Genomic DNA, 21680 nt, shown 5'->3' on the forward strand with positions numbered 1-21680 from the left:
ACCTTCTTATAAAATGATTACTTCAAAACGCATTCAGAATTGTTTAACTTTGTATTTATTATAGCTTTATAAATATCATACATAATTTTATACAACATAATAATTATGAAATAAAATACTGAATGCGTTTTAAGGTAAACATTTGTATTTTACTTAATGTTGTATAATTAATAAGATATATCTAATGATAGATGAAGAATATATATCAATTATTGATTTAATTGATCTAATGAGGAATGAAAGATAAATCTCGAGCTACATATTTTGTATCCACATCATTTTTAAATAACATTACAAATTATTAGAAGTTTGCTGCTAATTTTTCATTAATAAGTACAAATATCAATATTTTTCAGCGTTTCTATAGCTAAAAAGAACGGTATAATAGATAAAAAGAATAATATATAGAATTTCCTTTTTCCTAAGAAAAATTTATGAAAATCTATACTTCATATATATAGAGAATAAATAATAAGAGATATATTTGATGGAAAATTATGTTTTGATTCACACACATTGATCATGATCACATACAGTATAATACATTAATTAATACACAAAGAACCACATATTCAGTTTAATAATATCATTAATAATATAATTCATGTTCATTAATTTTTTATGTTAATGATGATATTTAGATAATCCATAGACGAATTAATCTTGAAGTGGCATTTCCATTTCTATGTACTGTACTTTCTCAGAGGTCCTATAATAATTTATCGTATCATAGTATTAGATGCAAAAAAAAATTGTATAGTAATTTTAAATGAAAGGTGGGGAGGCTTTTTACATACTTCTATGACTTACCAACAAAACTTAGCAATACAGGTAAAAATATTAAGCCATGTGCTGCGCCAAATAAAACAATTCCTAGATACATTCTGAAGTAAAAAACACGGAAAATCTGCGATTTTGCAAACGCCAAGACCGTAATTCCGACAAATTTAGTTAAAGTGATTCCTGAGAATACCTATAGTATAAAAATGCGCAAATAAGTTCAATATATTTATCTAAAAAAAATTAACTTATTTCGAATTTCGATATTAAAATATATATATTGCTTTTATTTCTCATGATATTTAAATGTACTTACAGAACTTCCCATAACAGAAAGTGCCTCCGATGCTTTACCAATCTTCGTAATGGCTGTAGAAGTAACATAAGAGTGCACTATATGACTGCAAAATTCGACAGAAATACCAGACGCCTGTAAAAATTCATATATTTTAGCGTTCAACAATAATGCAAAAAAAATTATTTAATTTAATAAATAAAAAAATACATATATAATGTTTATATATTAAATATTAATATAATAATAATTTTTCTTTAATTATATAATATAAGTAATATATATATATATATATATATATATATATATATATATATATATATATAATATAAGTAAGATTTCTCATTTAAGAATAAAAAAAATGAATAAATTTTAGTTAAACAAATTTAGTTTAACACGAACCATAACTAAATTTACGAGAGATACTGCATTCAAAGTGATGTTCCACCAATACATCAATCCTCCTATATTAACTATTGTCATCAATACGGTAAGAAAAACAATTACAGCAGAGAAAAATGATAATCCAGTGAGGAAAAACGTTACTACAAAGATCACAACGAGAGACAGACCTATTGATAACAGTGTTTCCGACCATATTGTTAAGTATTGTTCGTAGAATACATAGAAAACACTAAAACATTGAAAATTTTGATTAATAATATATAATAAAAAATATTTAAATAATTTATATATATTATAAATATTAAAAATGAGAATTATATATAAAAAGTTTTTGAAATCATACATAACATATTAATATAGAATACTTTTTTCTCTAGAAAGTTTAGTATTTGTTATAAAAAAATCTTGAATTTCTTCCTTTAGTTCTTATCTACTAAATGATACTACCTACCTGTATGGAAACACCTTAACTTTTTCCACTTTGGATATGTTGGCATCATTAATCATATTTGTAATATTTTCAGATATTGCTCTAGCAGCACGCAACGATTCGTACCAATCAGACGATTTTTTTAGAGGTGTATGATAACCCATAAAATACGTATCGCCCACGTTGGTCAAATTAAATTCGTCATAGTCAAATGTTATTGCCTGTTTAGAGATAAGAATTTTAACGATCAAATTTGTTTTTTGAAATTTTTAATTTGTCATTGCCATATCCATTTCATGACTTTTCATAAAGAAATTAACAAGAATTTATGTTGGCGGAACAAAAATTCTTAGCTCACTAAAACGCAATCGTTTTTGGTAATATTAACTCACATCGAAATAAGCAGCCCTTCCGGCTTTTGCACAATCTTCATCTGGAATGTCTTGTATGAAATAAGGAATATACTTCCTAAAGTTTTCTTCATCCGGACGAGAAGTATTTGTGTCAACAGGAATCTTGCACTTTTTACAGACTTGTTCTATATAAATAATAATTTTATTTTCACCGAAACACATATTTATAATTATTTAATATAATTGATTATATATATATATATATATATATATATATATATATATATATTAATATTAATATCAATAATAATATTAAGAAACCTGTTTCTTACATTTTTTTCGTCTTAATACATTTATGTATATGTGTGTGTGTATATATATATATATATATACACATATACATAAATGTATTAATATTAATAATAATGTTATGTATGTGTGTGCAATATTGATATTATACTCACTATAATTATGCGGACAAAACGACTGATTATTTGGAAAATATTTACAGCATTGGTCAATTGTTGACCAATCGATGTAATCATCTATCCAAGAGGAAGCTGCTTTAGACAAATACGATCTGCAATTATTTATTTTTATATAGTTAAAATTCTTCTTTGTATTTCCTGTATTCAAAAGAATTCCCAAAAAAACATTGTAAGTCCCAAAAATGAAATAGCAATTATATTTGAAACAATGAAAAACAAAAGCTAATGAATCTAATCTAATTTCGTTTTAAAGTACAAGAAGATAGATACGAAACATTATTAATTTTACTTATAGCTTACAAAAATATTTTTCAGAAACTTTAAACAAAAATCAAAAACATGGAAAAATACAAACATGGAGGATTGTTTGGCAGCCGAATAAATTTGCGAATACAAAGAATCTGTATTACATCCTTGACTGCCACACACAACGTTTTGTACTTCTGTGTTGCTGTAATTTAGACCTTTTGTCAATACAAAGTATACTGGTGGACCCATTGACAAAAGTTCGTCCATGTACTATGCAAATAAAATTTTAAGCTGTACAATAAGATATATAATACTGTGTATGTAACAATATATAATAATATATAATTTTGGAGATATTAAAGTATTACAAATTCAAAAAAGAATCCAAAGATTCTAATCTACAAATAAATGTAATTTAAGATAACAATCCTTAAAATTTCTTCGTTTCTCTCGCGTCTTGTAATTGATTTTTAAATGATGTATAAATGATTTGAATTGAATTTTCTATTTCACACACACACACACACACACAACAATAACCATAAGATATAGATAAATTATATTTCTTTCTTTTTCTTTACCTTAAAATATTTGAGAACATAAGAATCTTCAGGCATCGAAAGTTTCTGATCCAGTCCGATCTCGACTTGCGGTACAATTATAACATGAGTAGTTACAACGGCAACGAAAATTACTAGAACAATCATTCGGACCGGTGTCTTCATAAGAAACGGTGTGTAGATACGCTCAAAGATTGTATGGACAAAACCCTTGTATATATAACCTTCAGTTTCTGAATTTTCCTTAGTAGAAATGCAGCAAAAAACATCCAGACGATTGTTCTAGGAATGCATATCGGTCATTATATTAATTATTTCAAGAGTAAGGTATGAAAAAGTCAAATTCTTATTAAAATTGCAATATTAATCTTAACATAGAATAATTAAAAATTATTAAGTCGAGATTATAATAATTAATGTAATTAAAATAACTTGCAATTATGCAATATATATAACTATTATATTAACTTCTTTCATAGAGAATTTCGAAATTTTTTGAAAATATTTATATTAAATTCATATAAGTTACCTCAGCTCTTCGCGAATCAAGAGCTAATAAAGCGACAAAAGCCGTTATCTGAAGGAGGAAATTGATTAAGATTGATAATGAAGCGTACATCGCGAAGGTATTAACAGCAGGCATCGAAGAAAACGCTCCTGAAAATTTTATTTTTTATAACTATAAAGACATACTTTCTTTCTTTATATTGTTAAATAAATTTCTATGGTATTTCATATGCGTACCGATGAGAAAACAGAAAAATTCTGACATACTGGTGAGTAACATCGAGGGTCCTACCGCAGCCATAACTGTACCAATATGCTCTGAGATTGATTGATCAGCATGTCGGGGTATTCTTTGATGGTTTTGTACCAAAATGAAAATATTATCAACTCCGACAGCCAGTATTAAGAAAGGTATTACCTAAATAATAATAAATAATTTACTATTGTAGATTATTATTCTTAAGATATCTCAACATTTAGCTCATACTTATATTTATTTACATATAATTATATTTTTTTATCCAAATGTTAGAGATTACATTAATCTCTAATATTATTCGAACTTAACAAATTGTTGAATTTAACTATTTTAATTTTAGGACTACACGCTTAATTTATTTAAATTTTTTGTTTAGCATAATTTTTTTTCAATTTTAATATACTTAATTTAATTAGATTTTATATAAATATTTAATATGAAGAGAGAGAGAGAGAGAGATGTTTAAATGAAAGGTGCAAATGTTTAATATGAATTATTAATAAAGTTCCAAATTAATTGTGTTACTTCGATTGTCAGCAGAGTAGTTGGTACACCAGCATAGCCAAAAACTCCGAGAGAACAAGAGACCGATGCTATAACTAAAATGATGCCACCGATGCTCAACACGATTCTGCTTTCTCTCTGAATGGGAAAATTGAATTACTTAAGTATTCGCCATAGATCTCGTAATGTAGCGATATTGGTGACGACAAAATAAAACTTACGAAGCAGCCAATAAGAGAAAGTTTGATCCTTCCTAAAGCAAGAGCGACATAAACGAACATGAGTAAATAACTGATGACCATCGTTATCACTTCCGCTTTCGAAGTTCTATCCAGTTCGTCCTGTATCGATTTCTCCGTCGTCCATGCGACATCCATGAAGTTTGGCCGATCATTTTGGTCCCATTTTGCCATAAAATCGAGAAAGCTAAAATTTAAATAAATCATAATAATATTATTAATTATTAAATAATAACATTATAATAATTATTATAATATTAATAATATTTTTTAATAATATTATATTTAATAATAATAATAATAATAATATAATAATAATAATATTATAGTATAATATTATAATAATATTATATAATATTATTAATTATTAATTAATAACATTAATAATTATTTTTAACGTTATTCGATTTTAGTTTCCATTTTCTCTTGACTTTTGCATACCGTTGTTCCCATTTTATAATTGGCACAAGATCCTCTTCATTAAGCGAATTTCTCACTAGAAATGTTAAAACTAATCCTGTTGCTTTATTATAATTCTCGGAATCGTATTCGCCTTCTTTTAGATAACCTCCGATGGCTATAGCAGGTATTATTGGCCCTTTATACGGTGCTAGACAATCTGGATTAAAAGGATTTCTGAAAATTTCATTTATTATATTAAAAAGCTATTACATTAATAATTAAAACTTAGAATCATTTTTTAATTTTTTATTATGCAAAATATATATATTTAAAAGAAAAATTCAATAATATATACTAATTAAAATTTGTAACATAAGTTTCATTAGCTTAATTATTATCTATATTAAATTATCTATATTTTGATTTATGTAAAATATTATAATTTAAGAACTAGAATTATTATTTATTGAGAAAATTGTTGTATGATTTACTAAACAATTGAACAAGCAGAAACATATGTATAGGTTTTCATTACTTACTGCATACATTTATACAAGTGATCTAAGTAATTAATTTCATATCCATCGGAGGTCTCCGTTTCATTAAATAACTCAATGTTGTTTTGAAAATATCCCCATACATTTTGCACCGTACAAAGGTCGAGAGTGATCGGTCCAATGAATTCACTTTGTACAGGAGCGTAACAAATTTTTTCCAATCCTTCGTCGGTTTCTTGCCCTAACTATTAATATTAATTGGCAAGATCTTTAATTATATTTCGCATATTTGATAAAAAAATATATTAACCTACCTGAAGGATTTGCTGTTGTAAATCGTATACAGCTAATAAGAACTCTTTATTAAACACAGGTCCGAATTCTATAATTCCATTCGCAGTTTCATGTTTTATCTATCGTGTAGAAAAGATTTTTATATTAGAAATTTATTTTAAGAATGAATATATCTTTACTAAATATTTTTCTTTTAAATATTTTATATATTGTCTATTTTATATATTGTCTATTTTATATATTGTCTTTAGATATAAAAATTATAATTATAATTATTTAAATATAATTATTTAAATAATTAATTAAAATTATAATTATTTAATCTATATTGATATCGCACTAATTGAATCTCTATTGATATTGCTATTATAATTACCACAACAAGAATCTTACTATATTGAGATTAATAGATTTTATAAAAATCTGTTCAGTTCGATAAAATGGCTGGAACTTATTATCGAAGTAATCCTTTTCTGTTCTTGATCTAGAACTTGGTGACGCCCAAATTTCTATTGGGTTAATTGTGACCACTAGATAATTAATTCCATAACTCAGACCGAGAACGATGTATGAGATTGTAAACAAGATGACAACAGGATACTTGGCGAATGCTATCGATAATATATTGAAATTTCTTATTTATAAATATCTATTTTTTTACATTATTTTAATTGGATAAGTTTGTGTAATAGCGTGACAAAGAAATGATTGTTTTTATTTTTAACATTATTAAAAATGTTTTATCTTTAACATGATTAAAAAAATAATTCTAGTTTGAATATAATTATATCTAGTCAGATTGTGCGATGTAATTTAATTTTATTAAAAATTACTATAAAGAAGATGATATTGTTGAAAATTTTATAAGTTATACAATATCTTTTTAAAAAGAATTTTATATATATATATATATATATATATATATATATATATATTCGTATAAAAATACATGTAATTACCTTTTCCCCACGCAGCAAAAGCTATTTCAAAATTTTTTTGATAACGTTGGCTACAATTTCGATTAGTTTTTCTCACTGGTGTCTTAGAAGAACCTAGAAATATATTGCAATAATTACCAACTTGAATATAAAATAGACTTTAGAAAAAATCTAATATTAAAGAAAACTCGATTTCTCGAGAAAATTGTTCATACCTTTACGATTTTTATTTATACGTAGTAATAAGCCGTATATAAAACTCGCTATTATTGTGAATACGACGACACATATAGCCGCTATAACACCATAACCATTAAATTTACCGATCATAAAAGTATCTTTAACAATTTCTAATTTTGTAAAAGGACACGCAGTGGGACAATCAACGCAACTGCAGGGTATTGAAAAATTCTGATAAAAAAAAACATAAAGATAGTTTCAAATTTAAGTTGAATAAATAAGAATTGAATATAACGAGAAAAAAAGCACTTATAACTTTTTACGAGTTATTTAAAGAGTTCATTTTTCTCAAACTTACGTCGTAAGGTTCGCTGCATTTTTTTGCTTCCGCGTCCCATGGATCCTCGCCCCATATGTCAGGTATATCATAAACGTAATTCATCTGAAAAGGTGTCATAGGGTTCGTATTGGTATCGCCGATGAACTCGTACCACCTTTGTAAATTACACATATTAAATTATATTATATTTACACAGTCTACAATGTCTCTCATATGATTATATACGTGCAAACTTTCTTTACTTACAATTTAGGAGAACATCCACTGGCCCCGTGCGAGCCACAGGCCAGGTCCATCGCCAATCTTCCTGTACTAGGATTAATAATATTTTTGCAGGAATCGTACGTGGCATTTATATATTGTTCCGTCACGTGGATCTGAAAAATGTCCACAGAAATTTAAACTTTCTTTTGCTATAATTTTTAATTAATTTACTTTTATTTTGTTATTACAAATATAATTACTCATGAAATTGACCAAATGTATTTAAAAATTTTATAATGTTATAATTTTATAATGTGTTATAATAAGTTTTTTATTATAACAAGAAAGGGAAAAAGAAGAGAAAGATATTTACAGTGTATATATTATTTTAAAAAAGGATATATACAAGTAATATTCAACATTTTCAATATTTTCAACAATATATTTTTTATTAAATAATGCTTAGAAATTTTTTCAAAAATACTTGATTTTAACTTTATAAGTTATTATATGTTACTTTATTTAGATTCATTATTAAAGTAGTATATTTTATCATTTGTTCTCATTTCATTTATTTCTTTTATTTACATTAAAATTTAATTTATCACACAAATTGTAACATCTGTATAAGAGACAAAATGCACTTATAAAAATTACCTCAGATTCGACAACATATTCGTGGCCATCTTCTGTGGCACTCTTGGTTACATTTACGAATTGACTTTGTTTGGGACTACAAGTAATATCACAGATGAAACGAAACATATTTTTTATGCAGGTAGCGCATCTGCTGAAAACACCCGCGGCCATGTCCATGCTAGAGTCCATCGTAATGATTTGTTCGGCATTACAGCATATTTTCGGTGATTCTTCTGCAGTTGTGACATTCTAATTAGCACATGAGTGTTAATGTTTAATCACAGAAGCACAAAAATGTCGCTTAGCGATATTTAATCATTTCTGTGAATGAAAGAATTTCTTAAATGGTTAATCAAAATATACAAACCACCATTTTCGAAAAAATGCGGACATTTTCTTTGCAGAATATCTTCGGCTTCTGGATTGTTGATCGACCGGGCGGTAATATTTTTTGCCACGCAAGTTCGCGGAAAAATACCTGATATTCCGCATTGACCGTACCAGACACAATGATATTCTTCTTCTTTCGCCGAGATCAAAATGCCACATAGTGCGAACAGGAGACTGAACACTACCCGTCTCATTTCGTAGATATAATCAAGAACCGTTTAATCGAGATATTTATGTTTTAAAAAGGATGCTCGATTTGGCTCGAATAATGTATCGATATTTCACGACAAGACAATGATAATTGGATTCGCAGTTTGCTGAAGATGTTATTTATTACAAACGTCTATCGCGTATAAAAACACTTAATAAATATCTCTCGACAATGCACTTTCTCGAATTAATTTTCATATCGTGTTTCTTTCTTTTCTTGTCTATACAGTAATAAAACTTTTAAACTTGATTACATTAATCAACATAACAAGTTGTGCAATTTCACTCGATTCTAACTTCAAACATCATACGCATTTCATCAAAAATATGTAATATATAAAAAAATACATATTCACGCTACAAAATAATTTATGTAGTTTTATATTAACAACGCACACATTATTAACGTACAATCTCGTTTACTTCGTTTCACAAATAAGTTATTCTTACTCGTTAAATTTATTTATGACAATCAATCTCTCGAAGTATCAGTTATATTAAATTCGAATTTATTAATTTCAAGTTCATTAATAGATCTTCGACGCAAAATGAAGCAATTTCTCGCTTGTTTCACGTGATGATTATTTCACTTTGTAGATCGAGTGAACAACTGTTTGAAATAATCGACAAACAAAGCAACTTGACTATATCAAATCATATTTATCGGGCCAGCTGATGTCCGATGGCTTATCGTACAGATGAGAATTCGATGACTTTTCTTATCGATGACAAAACGTAGTTTAAACGATAAATATGACATTTTGTAAAATCCTTTTAATTATTTAATCAGAACTAAAGAGATACACTAAAGAAATTTATCGAAATAGAACGTTATGTAATATAGTGTAATATAGTGTCTTATACATATATAAATAAATTCTTTTATATACTTTAGGAATATATAAGATGTTTCACATAGAATTAAATAATAGTTCTAATTTAAAATATACGAAAATTAATAGAATACCAAAATAAGTATGTAAATTCTTTTAGAACATTCTTTCTGTAAGAAATATGCCCACAAATGCTTTTGTTTAAGAAATATTGATATTTTTCTTGATCTCTCTTGTGTGTGTGTATGTGTGTGTGTGTGTGTATGATTTTCTTATTTATTTTTTTATTTATTTTAAGTGATGTTATTTTAAAAAATATTTAATCCTGAAATGCTCTGTATATAAAATAAAGTTACACTTGCGACATAAACTTTCATTCATTTTATTCCCAATTACGATAACAAATCTTTGTAAGATTAAGATCTACTTTTTTTAGATTCTCGAGGAATAAATTAAAGTTTCTCAATATATGTGTAGAAGTTTATATAAAAGTTGCTGTATTTAAACAAGTTGTATTTAATCAACTGATTATTTAGTTTACTCACCTGCAATTCTTATCAATCATGATTGAATCAAGGATTATCGAACACCTGCGAGCTATCTCGTGACTACAACAATATGATAAAGTTTTTTTATATTTATTTACGTAATGTTTGTTTTAAGAAACGTGACATAAAATAGTGAAAAAAATAGTGAAATCCATATAGGAAATCTCTCATAGTTTTATCAATTCCTTAACATTTTTTCTAATTTTTATTTTATAAAAAAAGCGAAATTTTCAATAGAATTTTAATAACATTTGTGAATTCAATTCTTAATAGATACTTGAAAAATATGTATGCAATAATAACAATAATATAGTTTCATACAGCGCAAAACGAATTAAATTGCCTTACAATGATCGATAATTTGTTCATACATTTAGTTATTCCAATTAATTATATTCATGATATGAATTAAATTATATTGATAAATTGCATAGAGATAATCTGAGGGCGATAATTCGATGCGACACAATAGGAAATTCCAATGTCAATCTGTATGTGTTTATCATTGATAACGGGGGAAATCAAGGGTCAAAAAATAAAACGAAACGCAATCGCTTCCATAATGAATAATCATATTTTAATGACTCAATGATTGTACAAATGGATCACTCTTAAACGTCTCCGCATACAACCGAGGAACAATAACAACAAATATAGCAATCATCATAATCATAATATACATATTCATTATTAACGTATATCGTTTACGTAATAGGTGAGAAAACGTAAAGGGTTTTCTTTTTTTATATTCTTTTGCTTACCATATATTTCCGCTCGCATACATACAATATTTAATCTCATCCTTGGTTCTCTTAACTCATTTTACGATTTTATAATACAAGGAAGAGACTCTTCTCTTTCTCTCTCTTTCTCTTTATCTCTTTTCTTATTTTATATTTTTTTGCCCTCTCTTTTCTTCTGCCCTGGAAAGACTCATTACATCATTACGCTAACTTCGTTTTCATTTCATTATCATCCCGCTCTTTCCTTCGATTGTGTATATCCCTTTATAACTGCCCCTTTCTTATATATATAATATTACCAACCCCATATTTCTTTTTTTCAGTCTCCCTTTCGTCTCATTTTACTCTTCCTTTTTTCTCTCTCGATCTAGTATTTTCGGTGTCCCCAATAAATACCGAAGGTATCGCCCTAATCATATATCCCCAAATATTATTATGTTCAACGGTAGCGATAAAGTTTATATATATATATTTATCAATAAAATTTCTGGAAGAATGTCAATAATCATACAATAGATGATCAATCGTTCGACGATTCACTGCGTACCCGGGGAGGCGAAAAATATGAAACTTGGTACTAGGCCAACTATTGGGATACGTCTCCGAGCTAGAGTGTCTCGACCCTGTTCGATTTTTATTTTTATTCTCTGTTTCGACTCATCGTTGAGAAAAATGCGTAAATGAGGATAAATTACTAAAATCTTAAGTAGTTTGACAATCTAACGTTTTCAGATCATTTTACTTAGCGTTTTCACTTGTAGAATGTCGAAGTTTTCTGAAAACCATTCGATTCTTCTATCAAAATCGCTCGAATAAATGTTTGGTATTGCAAAAATTCTTTGGGTACTTACTATCTACCTAATCACCTCGTGATTTTTTGATAATTATTTAATCATTCGTTTTTTGTGGAGCATGGCATCGTTTTTTTTATATCGCCTGAAGAAAAAACTTCTAAAAGAATGTATAAAGAATACAATAAAATATAATATGATTTATATGTCTTCCACGTTCTTTTGTTTAAAATATTTCTTATTTATAATTTTAATTCTTTAATATTTAAATATACGGAATTTTAAGATTTTTTAAATGTAATATTAAATAAGTTTAAGAAAAATTTTATGTAAAATATTTTACTTATTTCTCCTAAAAATAATTGAATGAATCTTGCTCTTCTATATTTCATGTAAAATATTTTACCTATTTTTCCTAAAAATAATTGATTGAAATAATAAATCTTGATCTTCATTCTATATATCGTTTCACTCTATATGTTTTTAAATTTATTATAAGACTTCTTAAGTGAAGAGATAAGATAAAACATAAGCGCAATATCTTAAGCTCGATTAAGATGACACCTGCTCGTGATAAAATGACGATGATGAAACGATTTTTCGATATATATGTATGTATGGGTTATAGATACAAATAAAAGCGCTTACATTTCAAGAAGCAATCGTACAAGAGGTAATCATACTTCCTACATTGTTTTCCAGACATTTGTGTCTCATCATCAAACAGATGTTTAACAGAGATTACAGTAATAAATAAATCGATTTATCTATATTCGCATTTATGACAGAATCTATGAATAGGAGAGTATTTCCGATGATTCTAGAATATAACTTTACATAATAAGAGAGTCATTTTTTATAGAATTATATATCGTGTATGAAAAGCAATTTATCGCATCTGACATAGCAGTTCAATTATTGTTATGCGCGGAAAAACACATTCCTCAATTACGCATTTTCCTCTCTATTTGAATCTCTCTCTCTCTCTCACTCGAATATTCTCGTAAATCCTTTCAGAAAGGTACGGGGGTCGAAGAGAAAAAGAAACATCTACTCTCGCTCGGAGGCGCGCCTCGACAGAATTTATACAATAAAATTTATATTTAGTAGACAATGCAATAATTCGAGCAACAGAAGGTCCTCCGTAAATTCTTAAATCTGCACATGTGTGTTCTCGCCTATAGTAATTAATAAGTAGGTATCTTATTATTTTTTTTTCGCTGTCAGATCTTAACCGATGTCTTATTAGATATATTTTGTGTCTTTGTATATATGTGCGCGTGACTGCATGTGAGTGTCTATGTATATATGTATATCTATGTACGTATGTATGTATATATGTATCTAATCGTTTCCGCCATTTTCTTTAACGCTTCATGTCAACGAATTTTCAACGATGATAATTGAAATAAAGTCAAATTTTAAAATTACCAAAAACAATCTACTTCAATTGTTTATGATTGAATCATACAAAGCATAATTTTTTTGCATAATAGTAAGAAAGATCTCATCATGGTAGTTCTATCGCCTTTCTTTGTACCATTAAAATTAACTACGATCTTCAAATAAAATTATTAAAGCCAATTATAATCTATTTATTCTGATTCTTTTCTATTTAGATAATAATTCCACGTTCCAAAGAACTTCTTCGATGTAATAGACAAAATTGTAAAAAATTTCCATCTTGTTCAAATAATCATTCATAAAAATCAAAAGGCAAAATCGTAACATTAAAATACTCAAGTCATTCAATATAATAATTTTATCGTTTTTTTTAATGTTTAATTTCTCTTTTATTTAATTTCAAAGTAAAGTTTCATCTATATAAATATATTCATCGATCGTTTATAATATATTCCAGCGCAGTAATTCTTGAAATTCGTATGCATATAATTATGCTTTTGTTGGTATTGCACAATTTTACATAATCAACGATCATATATCAGATATTATTAATTGAAATTCATGCGATTATCAATCAATATTTCAGCGATAAATCTTCCATTGAGATTTCACCTTTCGACGAACTCTTGCGCTTGAACACTATTATAAGTCAGTCTGATATTAATCCTACTAATTATTGCTATACGACAATTTTGGCACCATGTTCGTCATGTTTTTCCGACACTATTTTTAATAAATAAGAGAAAAAAAGATTTCCAGTTTCTTTCGAGGAAAATTTCTCTCCGAAGAAATTCTTTTGCCCGAGATAAACTAACTCTCTTTAAATATTGCAAAATTTACAGTTCAATTCTCGTTGACATTTCCGTCTTTTGAAAGATTTTTGCGTAGGATGGCAGGTCTTTTGCATATTCGATTTCAAGCGGAAAAAAAGGAAGAGCTCATTCTTGGATGACTCATCATATTCGCGATTCAAGTTAAATCTGGTAAGATCGATCGACTTTTCGATATAAAAAAGCTTACAAGACGAAATCGATTTTTATATTCTTGACTGCCTGTAGTTGTTTCTCTTGATAACATGATTTCAGAGATAAAATATCCCTTCGACTTTTTATATTTCACTGATAACATTGAGATAACTTGTAAAATGTGCAATATAAAATAAGCAGTTCTTAAACATTTATTAATTATTATTAAAATTATTTAAAAAATCAATATTGCATAGGTTTATTATTATTATAAGTTTATTTAATTTAGATAAAAGTATATATATGTAAAAAAACATTATCGCAAATCTGATAAATAATATATAACATAAAATAAAATTAAAAGAATATAAAATTATATCTATCGACAGTCAAGAATCAGATGTTAATGAATTTTATCACTTAATGCAAGAAATTTTATAATTTCACACATACATATCGCGGAGATCGTAAGAAATTTGTGTTAAAGCACGCGTGATTAAATATGTGTAATGCGTATTTCGAGAAATGGAAGCAATATTACAGCGTAAAACATTCGTAACGTTATGGATAAAATTCACGTGATTCGTACAATCCGTCAGGAAGCAAAAAAAGATCAAATCTTATCCGTTCTTATTCATCAACTATACAAACACTGTACAATAATATCTCGGCATATAGCATTTCGATATATAATTAGTACGCGTATAAATTTTCTTTGGAAATATATTAGTAATTGACGCGATTCTTTTACAAATGTCAGATTAATACGATTTTTTTGTATCGACACGTTCTCTTTCTCGACAAGCATTAATATGAAAAATTCTTTCTTTTTTTACGTTATTGTATACGTTAATATATGAAATAGTCGATCGATTTCAAATTTTCACAATGATCTCTTTCTTTTTTAGATGTTACGCGCAACATTTGCAACACGATATTTCTCACATTCGTCGATAATCTAATCGCCGATAATATTATACATAAATATCATCGTGTATAATATTTTATATTACATTATATTATATTATAATACTATAATATAATATAGTATGTTACGCTATTATAATATTAAAATATTATACAACCGACGCTTTTTTAATTTTAAAAACAGAAATGTATCCGTTCGAGTCGTTGATCGACGCACCAGACAGTATCATGTAGAATGTGTGCGTATGTCGAATATATCGATATACCAAATCCCATTAATTGATAATTAAATCTTTATCCTTGTTCACCATTAGACGATAATCCATCGGCTCGAAGCGTTGAACGGAAACGTTGACGATCTCTGGATTATAATTCTGGGATTCATTTGATATACTTTTACGACACACGCTATTTTATTCTCATCGAGCTTCACTAAATTATCGTTTCAGATATTATTTCGATGATTATCATAAGCAATATCGACGCGAGCGATACTTATGAGCGCAAATACCGATGCAAACGGTAACGATTGAATAAAATCGATACCGCGTGTAAAGTGTTTGTCATATCTATGTTATTTCAGTAGGATCTACGTAGCTTGAGGCATCATCCTCGATCCTAACGGGAATAACATCGAGGAAAGTCTAAGCTCGCAGTTTATGATTCTGGATCCACAAGTTGGTTTGCAATGTTTAACGCTAACTCTCTACAATTGGAACCGTACGAATCAGATAAAAGGAAGATACCAAAGTTTGGAGATTCCTCGAGCGAAAGTGCATTTTTCATGAAAGGACCAGCGTGTCGAGATGATGCCCGAAGCATCGTCAGATCCATCCTGTTTATTGTCCTACTCAGGAGACACACAGAGACATGTAAACGTTTCACCACAGAGATTCGTAAACGTTTGCGTTCGATAGAAGATCGAGTCGTGAGATCGATTATATCGCGCATGCAACATCCACTTTCCTCGAATATGCGTACATATCGTTCGTGATGATGCGAAAAGTGAACGAGCACCTCTTTAGAATACGTTCTCGGAAAATATTTCGATTTTCCGAAAAGAATGTTTCCCCAATATTTTCACCCTCGGGAAATCTTCTCCAAATATATTCGTTCGAATATTTTGAGAATATTTCATCCTTGAAAATCTCACTACTTTCGCATCATCAGTCGTTGTGTGCCTATATGTTACGCGCGTGTACGTGTATGTATGTGTGTGTATGTGTATGTGTATATATATTTTTTATTTATATATATTTTTGGTTGTAGGTATACGTCTATGTGGATACTTTCTGTCGTCTAATTTACACGTATTAATCCCTCGATACCATTCTTAATTTATCGTAATACCCATTAACAACGCGGTATATGTGTCGGGTTATCGTGAAGGATTCGGTCACCGACACCATCGATGCCCCTCGATTCATCGTTCGCCCTAATCATCAATATATATACGTTTGAAGTCCGAGCGTACGCCTCTCTCTTTTCTCTCGCATCTCTCTTACTCTTAGCCTCACGGGTCTTGAAACGCATCTCGTCGTTACGCCTACGCATCTCACCTCGCAGCTTCGGTCTCGAGCACTCTGACCATTTCTCGCTCTCTATCTCTCTCTTCCTCTCTCTCTCTCTCACTCTCTTTCAAACATTCTCTCGTTCGTTTTCAAACGCTCTCTTTTGTATCTTAAGTAACGTTAAAAATAAAGTCTGCTATATTGGCGAGGATGCTCGACCCTGAAAACAGGTTAATACGCGGCGGAACATTTTTTTTTTAGGGGGGAACTGTGGACGACGTTACAATGCAATTCATAAACCCACCTTCTCTCTCTCTCTCTCTCGCTTTCTCGCATAATATTCCGTATGTATAATATATGTATACATATATTTTCTGTGTTTCATCTTAATTGATTTCCTTTAATCGCTAAAACTTACTCTATGCGCACGAATCGCTTCTTCGATTACTTTTTTTTTTTAATACGGATTTTAAATCTCTCTCTCTTTCTCTTTCTATCAGTTCCCTTCACGTCATCCAGCGATCGTCAATGCATAGTGCGTGACGCGCATCACGACAGTTTTATATAATAATAAAAAAATGGGGGAGAGGGTCACATGGTAGAGAACGATGAGAAACAACGTAACGAGCGCGCTACGCGCGAGCGCTCGGTCGCAATCGACGGTAATTATAGTGACGATAATATCATTATTACATTATATACAGAGTCGATAATTATCTCTTCGTCAATTATCACGCCGCCGTCCACGCGAAAAGGATCGAGAGGATCGAAGGACGTAGCCTCGATCACTAGTGATTCTCGAAAAAGCGACCAGATTATGTCTCGTTTAAATTGGTTAAAATTATGCTACTGAATAGTGTTAAACAAGAAATCGAAAGATATTAAAGAACATAATTTCTCGGCAAATTAATAATAAAACCCACTCTTCCAGGATTTTGGAAATACATCTTGATTATTACATCTTATGTCTTTGTTGTTCTCTTTCATGAATATATTTTTAATGCAAAGCATAAATTTATTTCATCTACCATAGAATTCTTGGACAATTTAAAATAGTTTTTCTTAATATTTTATTTTAAACTTTGTGAGAAATTTAAATGTGTGGATATCACAATTTTATGCTATATTTAATTTTAAATATACTTATTTTAAAAGTTAGTTATAAAACTGAATGTATACGCTGAATGTATACGCTGAATGTACAGTTAAAATTATTTGTAATATTAACTAAAATAACGTAAAAATAAAAGCAAGACTAAAAAATAAACTGTTAAAAATTGCACTGTAATAATCAATGAACGATAAATTAAATAGTAATTTCTGGAAGAGAATATTGCATATCAATAACTATTATATATTAATATCTGGAATATAGTAAATAGTTAATAATCAGAATTAAAAGATATAATTGACTGCACTTTCGTCGGTTTGTAAAATTAATTAAATAAAAAAAAATTGGAGCGTATATTTAATAAACTTATATAATTAATCGAATGTTTCGAAATTCAGATTCTCAATCACTTTGACGAATCTTTTGAGATCGACGGAACGATTAGCTATTTATTAACGATTTGATATTTGCTATCGAATTATTTAAAATCAGCGGTCTGCTCGGTCTTCTACATCTTTGGAATCATCAATTTTACAATCAAAATTATAAACCATCTTAATTTTTAATAATGTTCTTGTATTCTTATTATAATTAGTAAAATATTATTTTATAAATTGAATTAAATTTTTTAAATTTAAATATTGAGGGTGACTTCTGTACAAAAATGTAATGATATAGTTTACAAAAGCAAAAAAATATTTTCAAGCTCTATTCTATATAAATTTCCCTCAGAAATAGAAGCCTGGTTGAACATCTCGCTGTGTCTTATACAAACACACATTCACATACACGCAAGCAAGTACATACGGATTCCTACTGGAAGACGAAATGAGGAAGAGAGCGGAGGAAGAAAGTGCAATCTTTTTCATAAATTCCACGTGAACGGCAGACGCGTATCTTTCACGTATCGACATCGTGACAATCGTAATAATCGGACAATTATCTCTGTGTATTACGCTTGATAATGGTAGTGGTAGTAGTGGTTGGATGTTGGTTGTGTTTAATGATGATGTGGTGGAACTTATAACGATATTACCTCGTTAGCGAGTCAGCCTCGATATTATTCAACTTAAACATGATTATTAAAGTTAGGTTGTTGAGCACAATTGTTGATTTCTATCAGAGATTTTCGGGAGGCGCTATGGCTCGAGCTCATGTCCGCGAACTCGCCGGCCGACTTACCCTTGCGCGGCAATGTGGTGGCCTCCCCTAGGGAAGGTAGCTCCCGTGGTTTCCAGATCGGCGAACCTGCCATCGCATTATGTTAGAAATTAATTCTTTTCTGCACGACATGTTTCTTAAAGAAAACAAAAAAATAAACCCTATTATAAAATTCATTGGAACAAGATTCGAGAAACTATCGCGTATATTTGTGTCATAAAAATGTAATTATTTATTATTATCAAATTCACATTACTAGCTGTTCACAAATAATTCTTAATTAATAATCAATTGAATAACTTTGTAGCAATTATCTGATTAAGTCTCGTTAGAGATAAAAAAAAATATCGATAACCAATACACTCACCAAGTTCCTTGACGGTAATGGGCTGATAATTCTCGGGCTGATGAGAAGACTGGATCAATCTAGCTTGGCTGCCAGTACTTCCCGCCGAGATAGTCGACGTGGTGCTCAGCGTCAGATGATTAGGTGTCCGGCCGAGATTTGTCTTCTTCTCGCCTAAAAAAGCCTGCGAGTCTTCTTCACCTTCCGACTTCGTGCCCGAATCCATTTCGACTTTTATCTCGCCTAAGTCCCACAAAGACATAATATCATATTAAAAAAATGACATCTTTAATTATTGCACTATATTTTCCCGTATTTTTATCAGTTTTTTAAAATTAATTTTATTCATATTTTATATATAATTATAAAATATGTATAAGAAAGAAAAAAATGATTATTATATATACATAATATATATAATATAGTATATATTATATCATAATAATCTATAAAAATATTTATAAAAATTAGTTTATATATACATATATATAACAAGATTACTATAAGAGAATTTTTCCAAAGCCTAGAAGAGGTTTTCCATCTTACTGGAAGTGTCACTTATAGTTTTGCTCCTAGAGCGGAACGTGGTTTGCTGCTGGACGACTGGCGCATCCTCCTGATCCTTATCTTCCGAACTCTCGTGTTCTACCGGCTGTTTGGAATGACTGTATTTGCGCTTATGCGAATTCGCCAGTAATTGTTGCTTCATCGCTTTCTTCGAGAGCGTGCCCGTGATGCTGCCATTTCCGTTTTGAGTTTGACCAATCTGCTGCTTGTCAAATTTTTCCACATGACCGGTCGACATACGCGGCGCCATCGACATTGGAGCATGACTCATATTCTGTTTCGTCGAGGGTATGCTCATATTCCTCACGGACTCTCGGATGATCTGTCGGATTGTCTTCAAAAACGCGTTTCGGAATTCCGTTGTACTATAAGCAAAAATTTAAGCAAAGCATACAATAAATAAAATAGAATAAAATAGTCACATACTCGTATAAATAAAATAGCCACATTAATTATTTATATATTAAAGAAAGATGTGTGTTGTGAACAAACAATTTTTTATATATTTGCATAGTTTATAAAAAAATTGTAAGTTTATGAAAAATCCATTTCAGATGATCGTTGGAGTATATATTTAAAAAAAAATATCTTACAAAAAAATAAATTTTAAATAAAAAAGAGAAAAAAAAGAGAAAACAGAAATATCATATAAATTATTTTTCTATAGGGATTATGAAAAAATAACAGAATAACAGAATTGATTTGCGAAGAAAATTTAATCAAGACATAGTTGCGAGATAAATGAAACTTAATTTCATTTATCTGCAATTTATATTTCTAATCTGATAATATTGTCAATTTTCGCGCTCAATCAATAACGTCAGTAAAATTAAGTTAGCTATAAAACAATTGCATTTGCGATCATAATAATTATCTATCATACATGTGAATTTATTTTATTGCGCTCGTACACATTTAGTTTCAAAGAAATATATTATAAAAAAAAAAATAAGTAGATGAGAAAAATATTTTATCCAAATTTAATATCTATGATATATTTCAAAGAATTTATTGGTTTATTCAATGAAATATTTATTTTAATGTGGACGCTTATAATTTAGCAAATAATTAATCTAAATGATAAGAAAAAAAATACCTGTTGGAGAGCACGTATACTTTCTCCGATCTTCTTTGTAATTGACTTCTTAGATGAATCAGTTCCCATAAGAAGTGAGACTCCATATCCTTGGCAGAGCTAGCTCTGACCTGGACTTCTGTAACTGGAATCAGCACCTGATAACGAATGATTTCTACCTCGCTAGAGTTAGCCTTGGTCGAAACTCCCTGAAAAGTGTATGATGCAGTCTCTTTAGTATTACGAACATTGCAAAAATTAATGAAAGAATTAAATCGTATGAACGCTCACCATAAGTTTCTTCTTCTGTCTCAATCTTTCTTTACACAGGAACACGACGGCCGATTTAAATACGAAACACATTGCGTGTAACTCGAGACCCTTCTTTATTTTACCGAGAAAATCGGAAATATTGAGCCACTCGACACCGCCATAGTACAAAAGATCGCCTGGACTTAAATCGATCGGCTGCCAAAAAATTAATACATCAATTTAAAATATCCTAATTATTTGTAAATATAACAAAATGTAATAA

At 29.0% G+C, this 21680-nt stretch overlaps 2 protein-coding genes across 17 annotated transcripts in view; both read right to left on the bottom strand.

Moving 5' to 3' along the window:
- Positions 1-488: 488 nt before the first annotated feature.
- LOC105255252 (NPC intracellular cholesterol transporter 1 homolog 1b) lies at positions 489-9499 on the bottom strand. Its single transcript, XM_025411808.1, has 23 exons — positions 8931-9499; positions 8582-8796; positions 7967-8097; positions 7739-7874; positions 7416-7611; positions 7222-7314; positions 6656-6873; positions 6283-6381; positions 6011-6213; positions 5511-5705; positions 5052-5256; positions 4852-4968; positions 4305-4485; positions 4090-4217; positions 3582-3842; positions 3107-3270; positions 2728-2843; positions 2303-2448; positions 1932-2131; positions 1478-1709; positions 1097-1210; positions 811-973; positions 489-709 (listed from the first exon to the last, which is right to left on the bottom strand). Exons 1-23 carry the CDS (start codon positions 9145-9147, stop codon positions 684-686), a joined length of 3756 nt encoding a protein of 1251 aa, XP_025267593.1. The 5' UTR covers positions 9148-9499; the 3' UTR covers positions 489-683.
- Positions 9500-18648: 9149 nt separating this feature from the next.
- Positions 18649-21680, bottom strand: part of LOC105255221 — a 38544-nt gene continuing 35512 nt past the window's right edge. For 12 of the 16 annotated variants that reach the window (XM_025411730.1, XM_011264374.3, XM_011264376.3 and 9 more), the window contains exons 26-30: positions 21437-21613; positions 21167-21354; positions 20050-20435; positions 19525-19746; positions 19066-19244 (exon numbers count right to left, since the gene is read on the bottom strand). In XM_025411730.1, the coding sequence (XP_025267515.1) occupies positions 19066-19244; positions 19525-19746; positions 20050-20435; positions 21167-21354; positions 21437-21613 (1152 nt within the window). Of the gene's footprint in view, positions 19294-19524; positions 19747-20004; positions 20436-21166; positions 21355-21436; positions 21614-21680 lie in introns of those variants that run through there. The other 4 variants (XM_011264379.3, XM_025411731.1, XM_025411732.1 and 1 more) reach the window with 3 other exon arrangements.

The sequence above is a fragment of the Camponotus floridanus genome, unplaced genomic scaffold (assembly GCF_003227725.1).
Source record: "Camponotus floridanus strain SB8 unplaced genomic scaffold, Cflo_v7.5 scaffold43, whole genome shotgun sequence".
Lineage (NCBI taxonomy): Eukaryota > Metazoa > Arthropoda > Insecta > Hymenoptera > Formicidae > Camponotus > Camponotus floridanus.

What these genes read in the sequence shown, in the direction of transcription:
- LOC105255252 (XM_025411808.1), bottom strand. Translation starts at nt 9,147, where the DNA reads ATGAGACGGGTAGTGTTCAGTCTCCTGTTCGCACTATGTGGCATTTTG. An exon ending in GCATTTTTTCGAAAATGGTG is followed by an intron (nt 8,797 to 8,930) that starts GTTTGTATATTT and finishes TCACAACTGCAG; the next exon opens with AAGAATCACCGAAAATATGC. An exon ending in TATAAATAAAAATCGTAAAG is followed by an intron (nt 7,315 to 7,415) that starts GTATGAACAATT and finishes ATATATTTCTAG; the next exon opens with GTTCTTCTAAGACACCAGTG.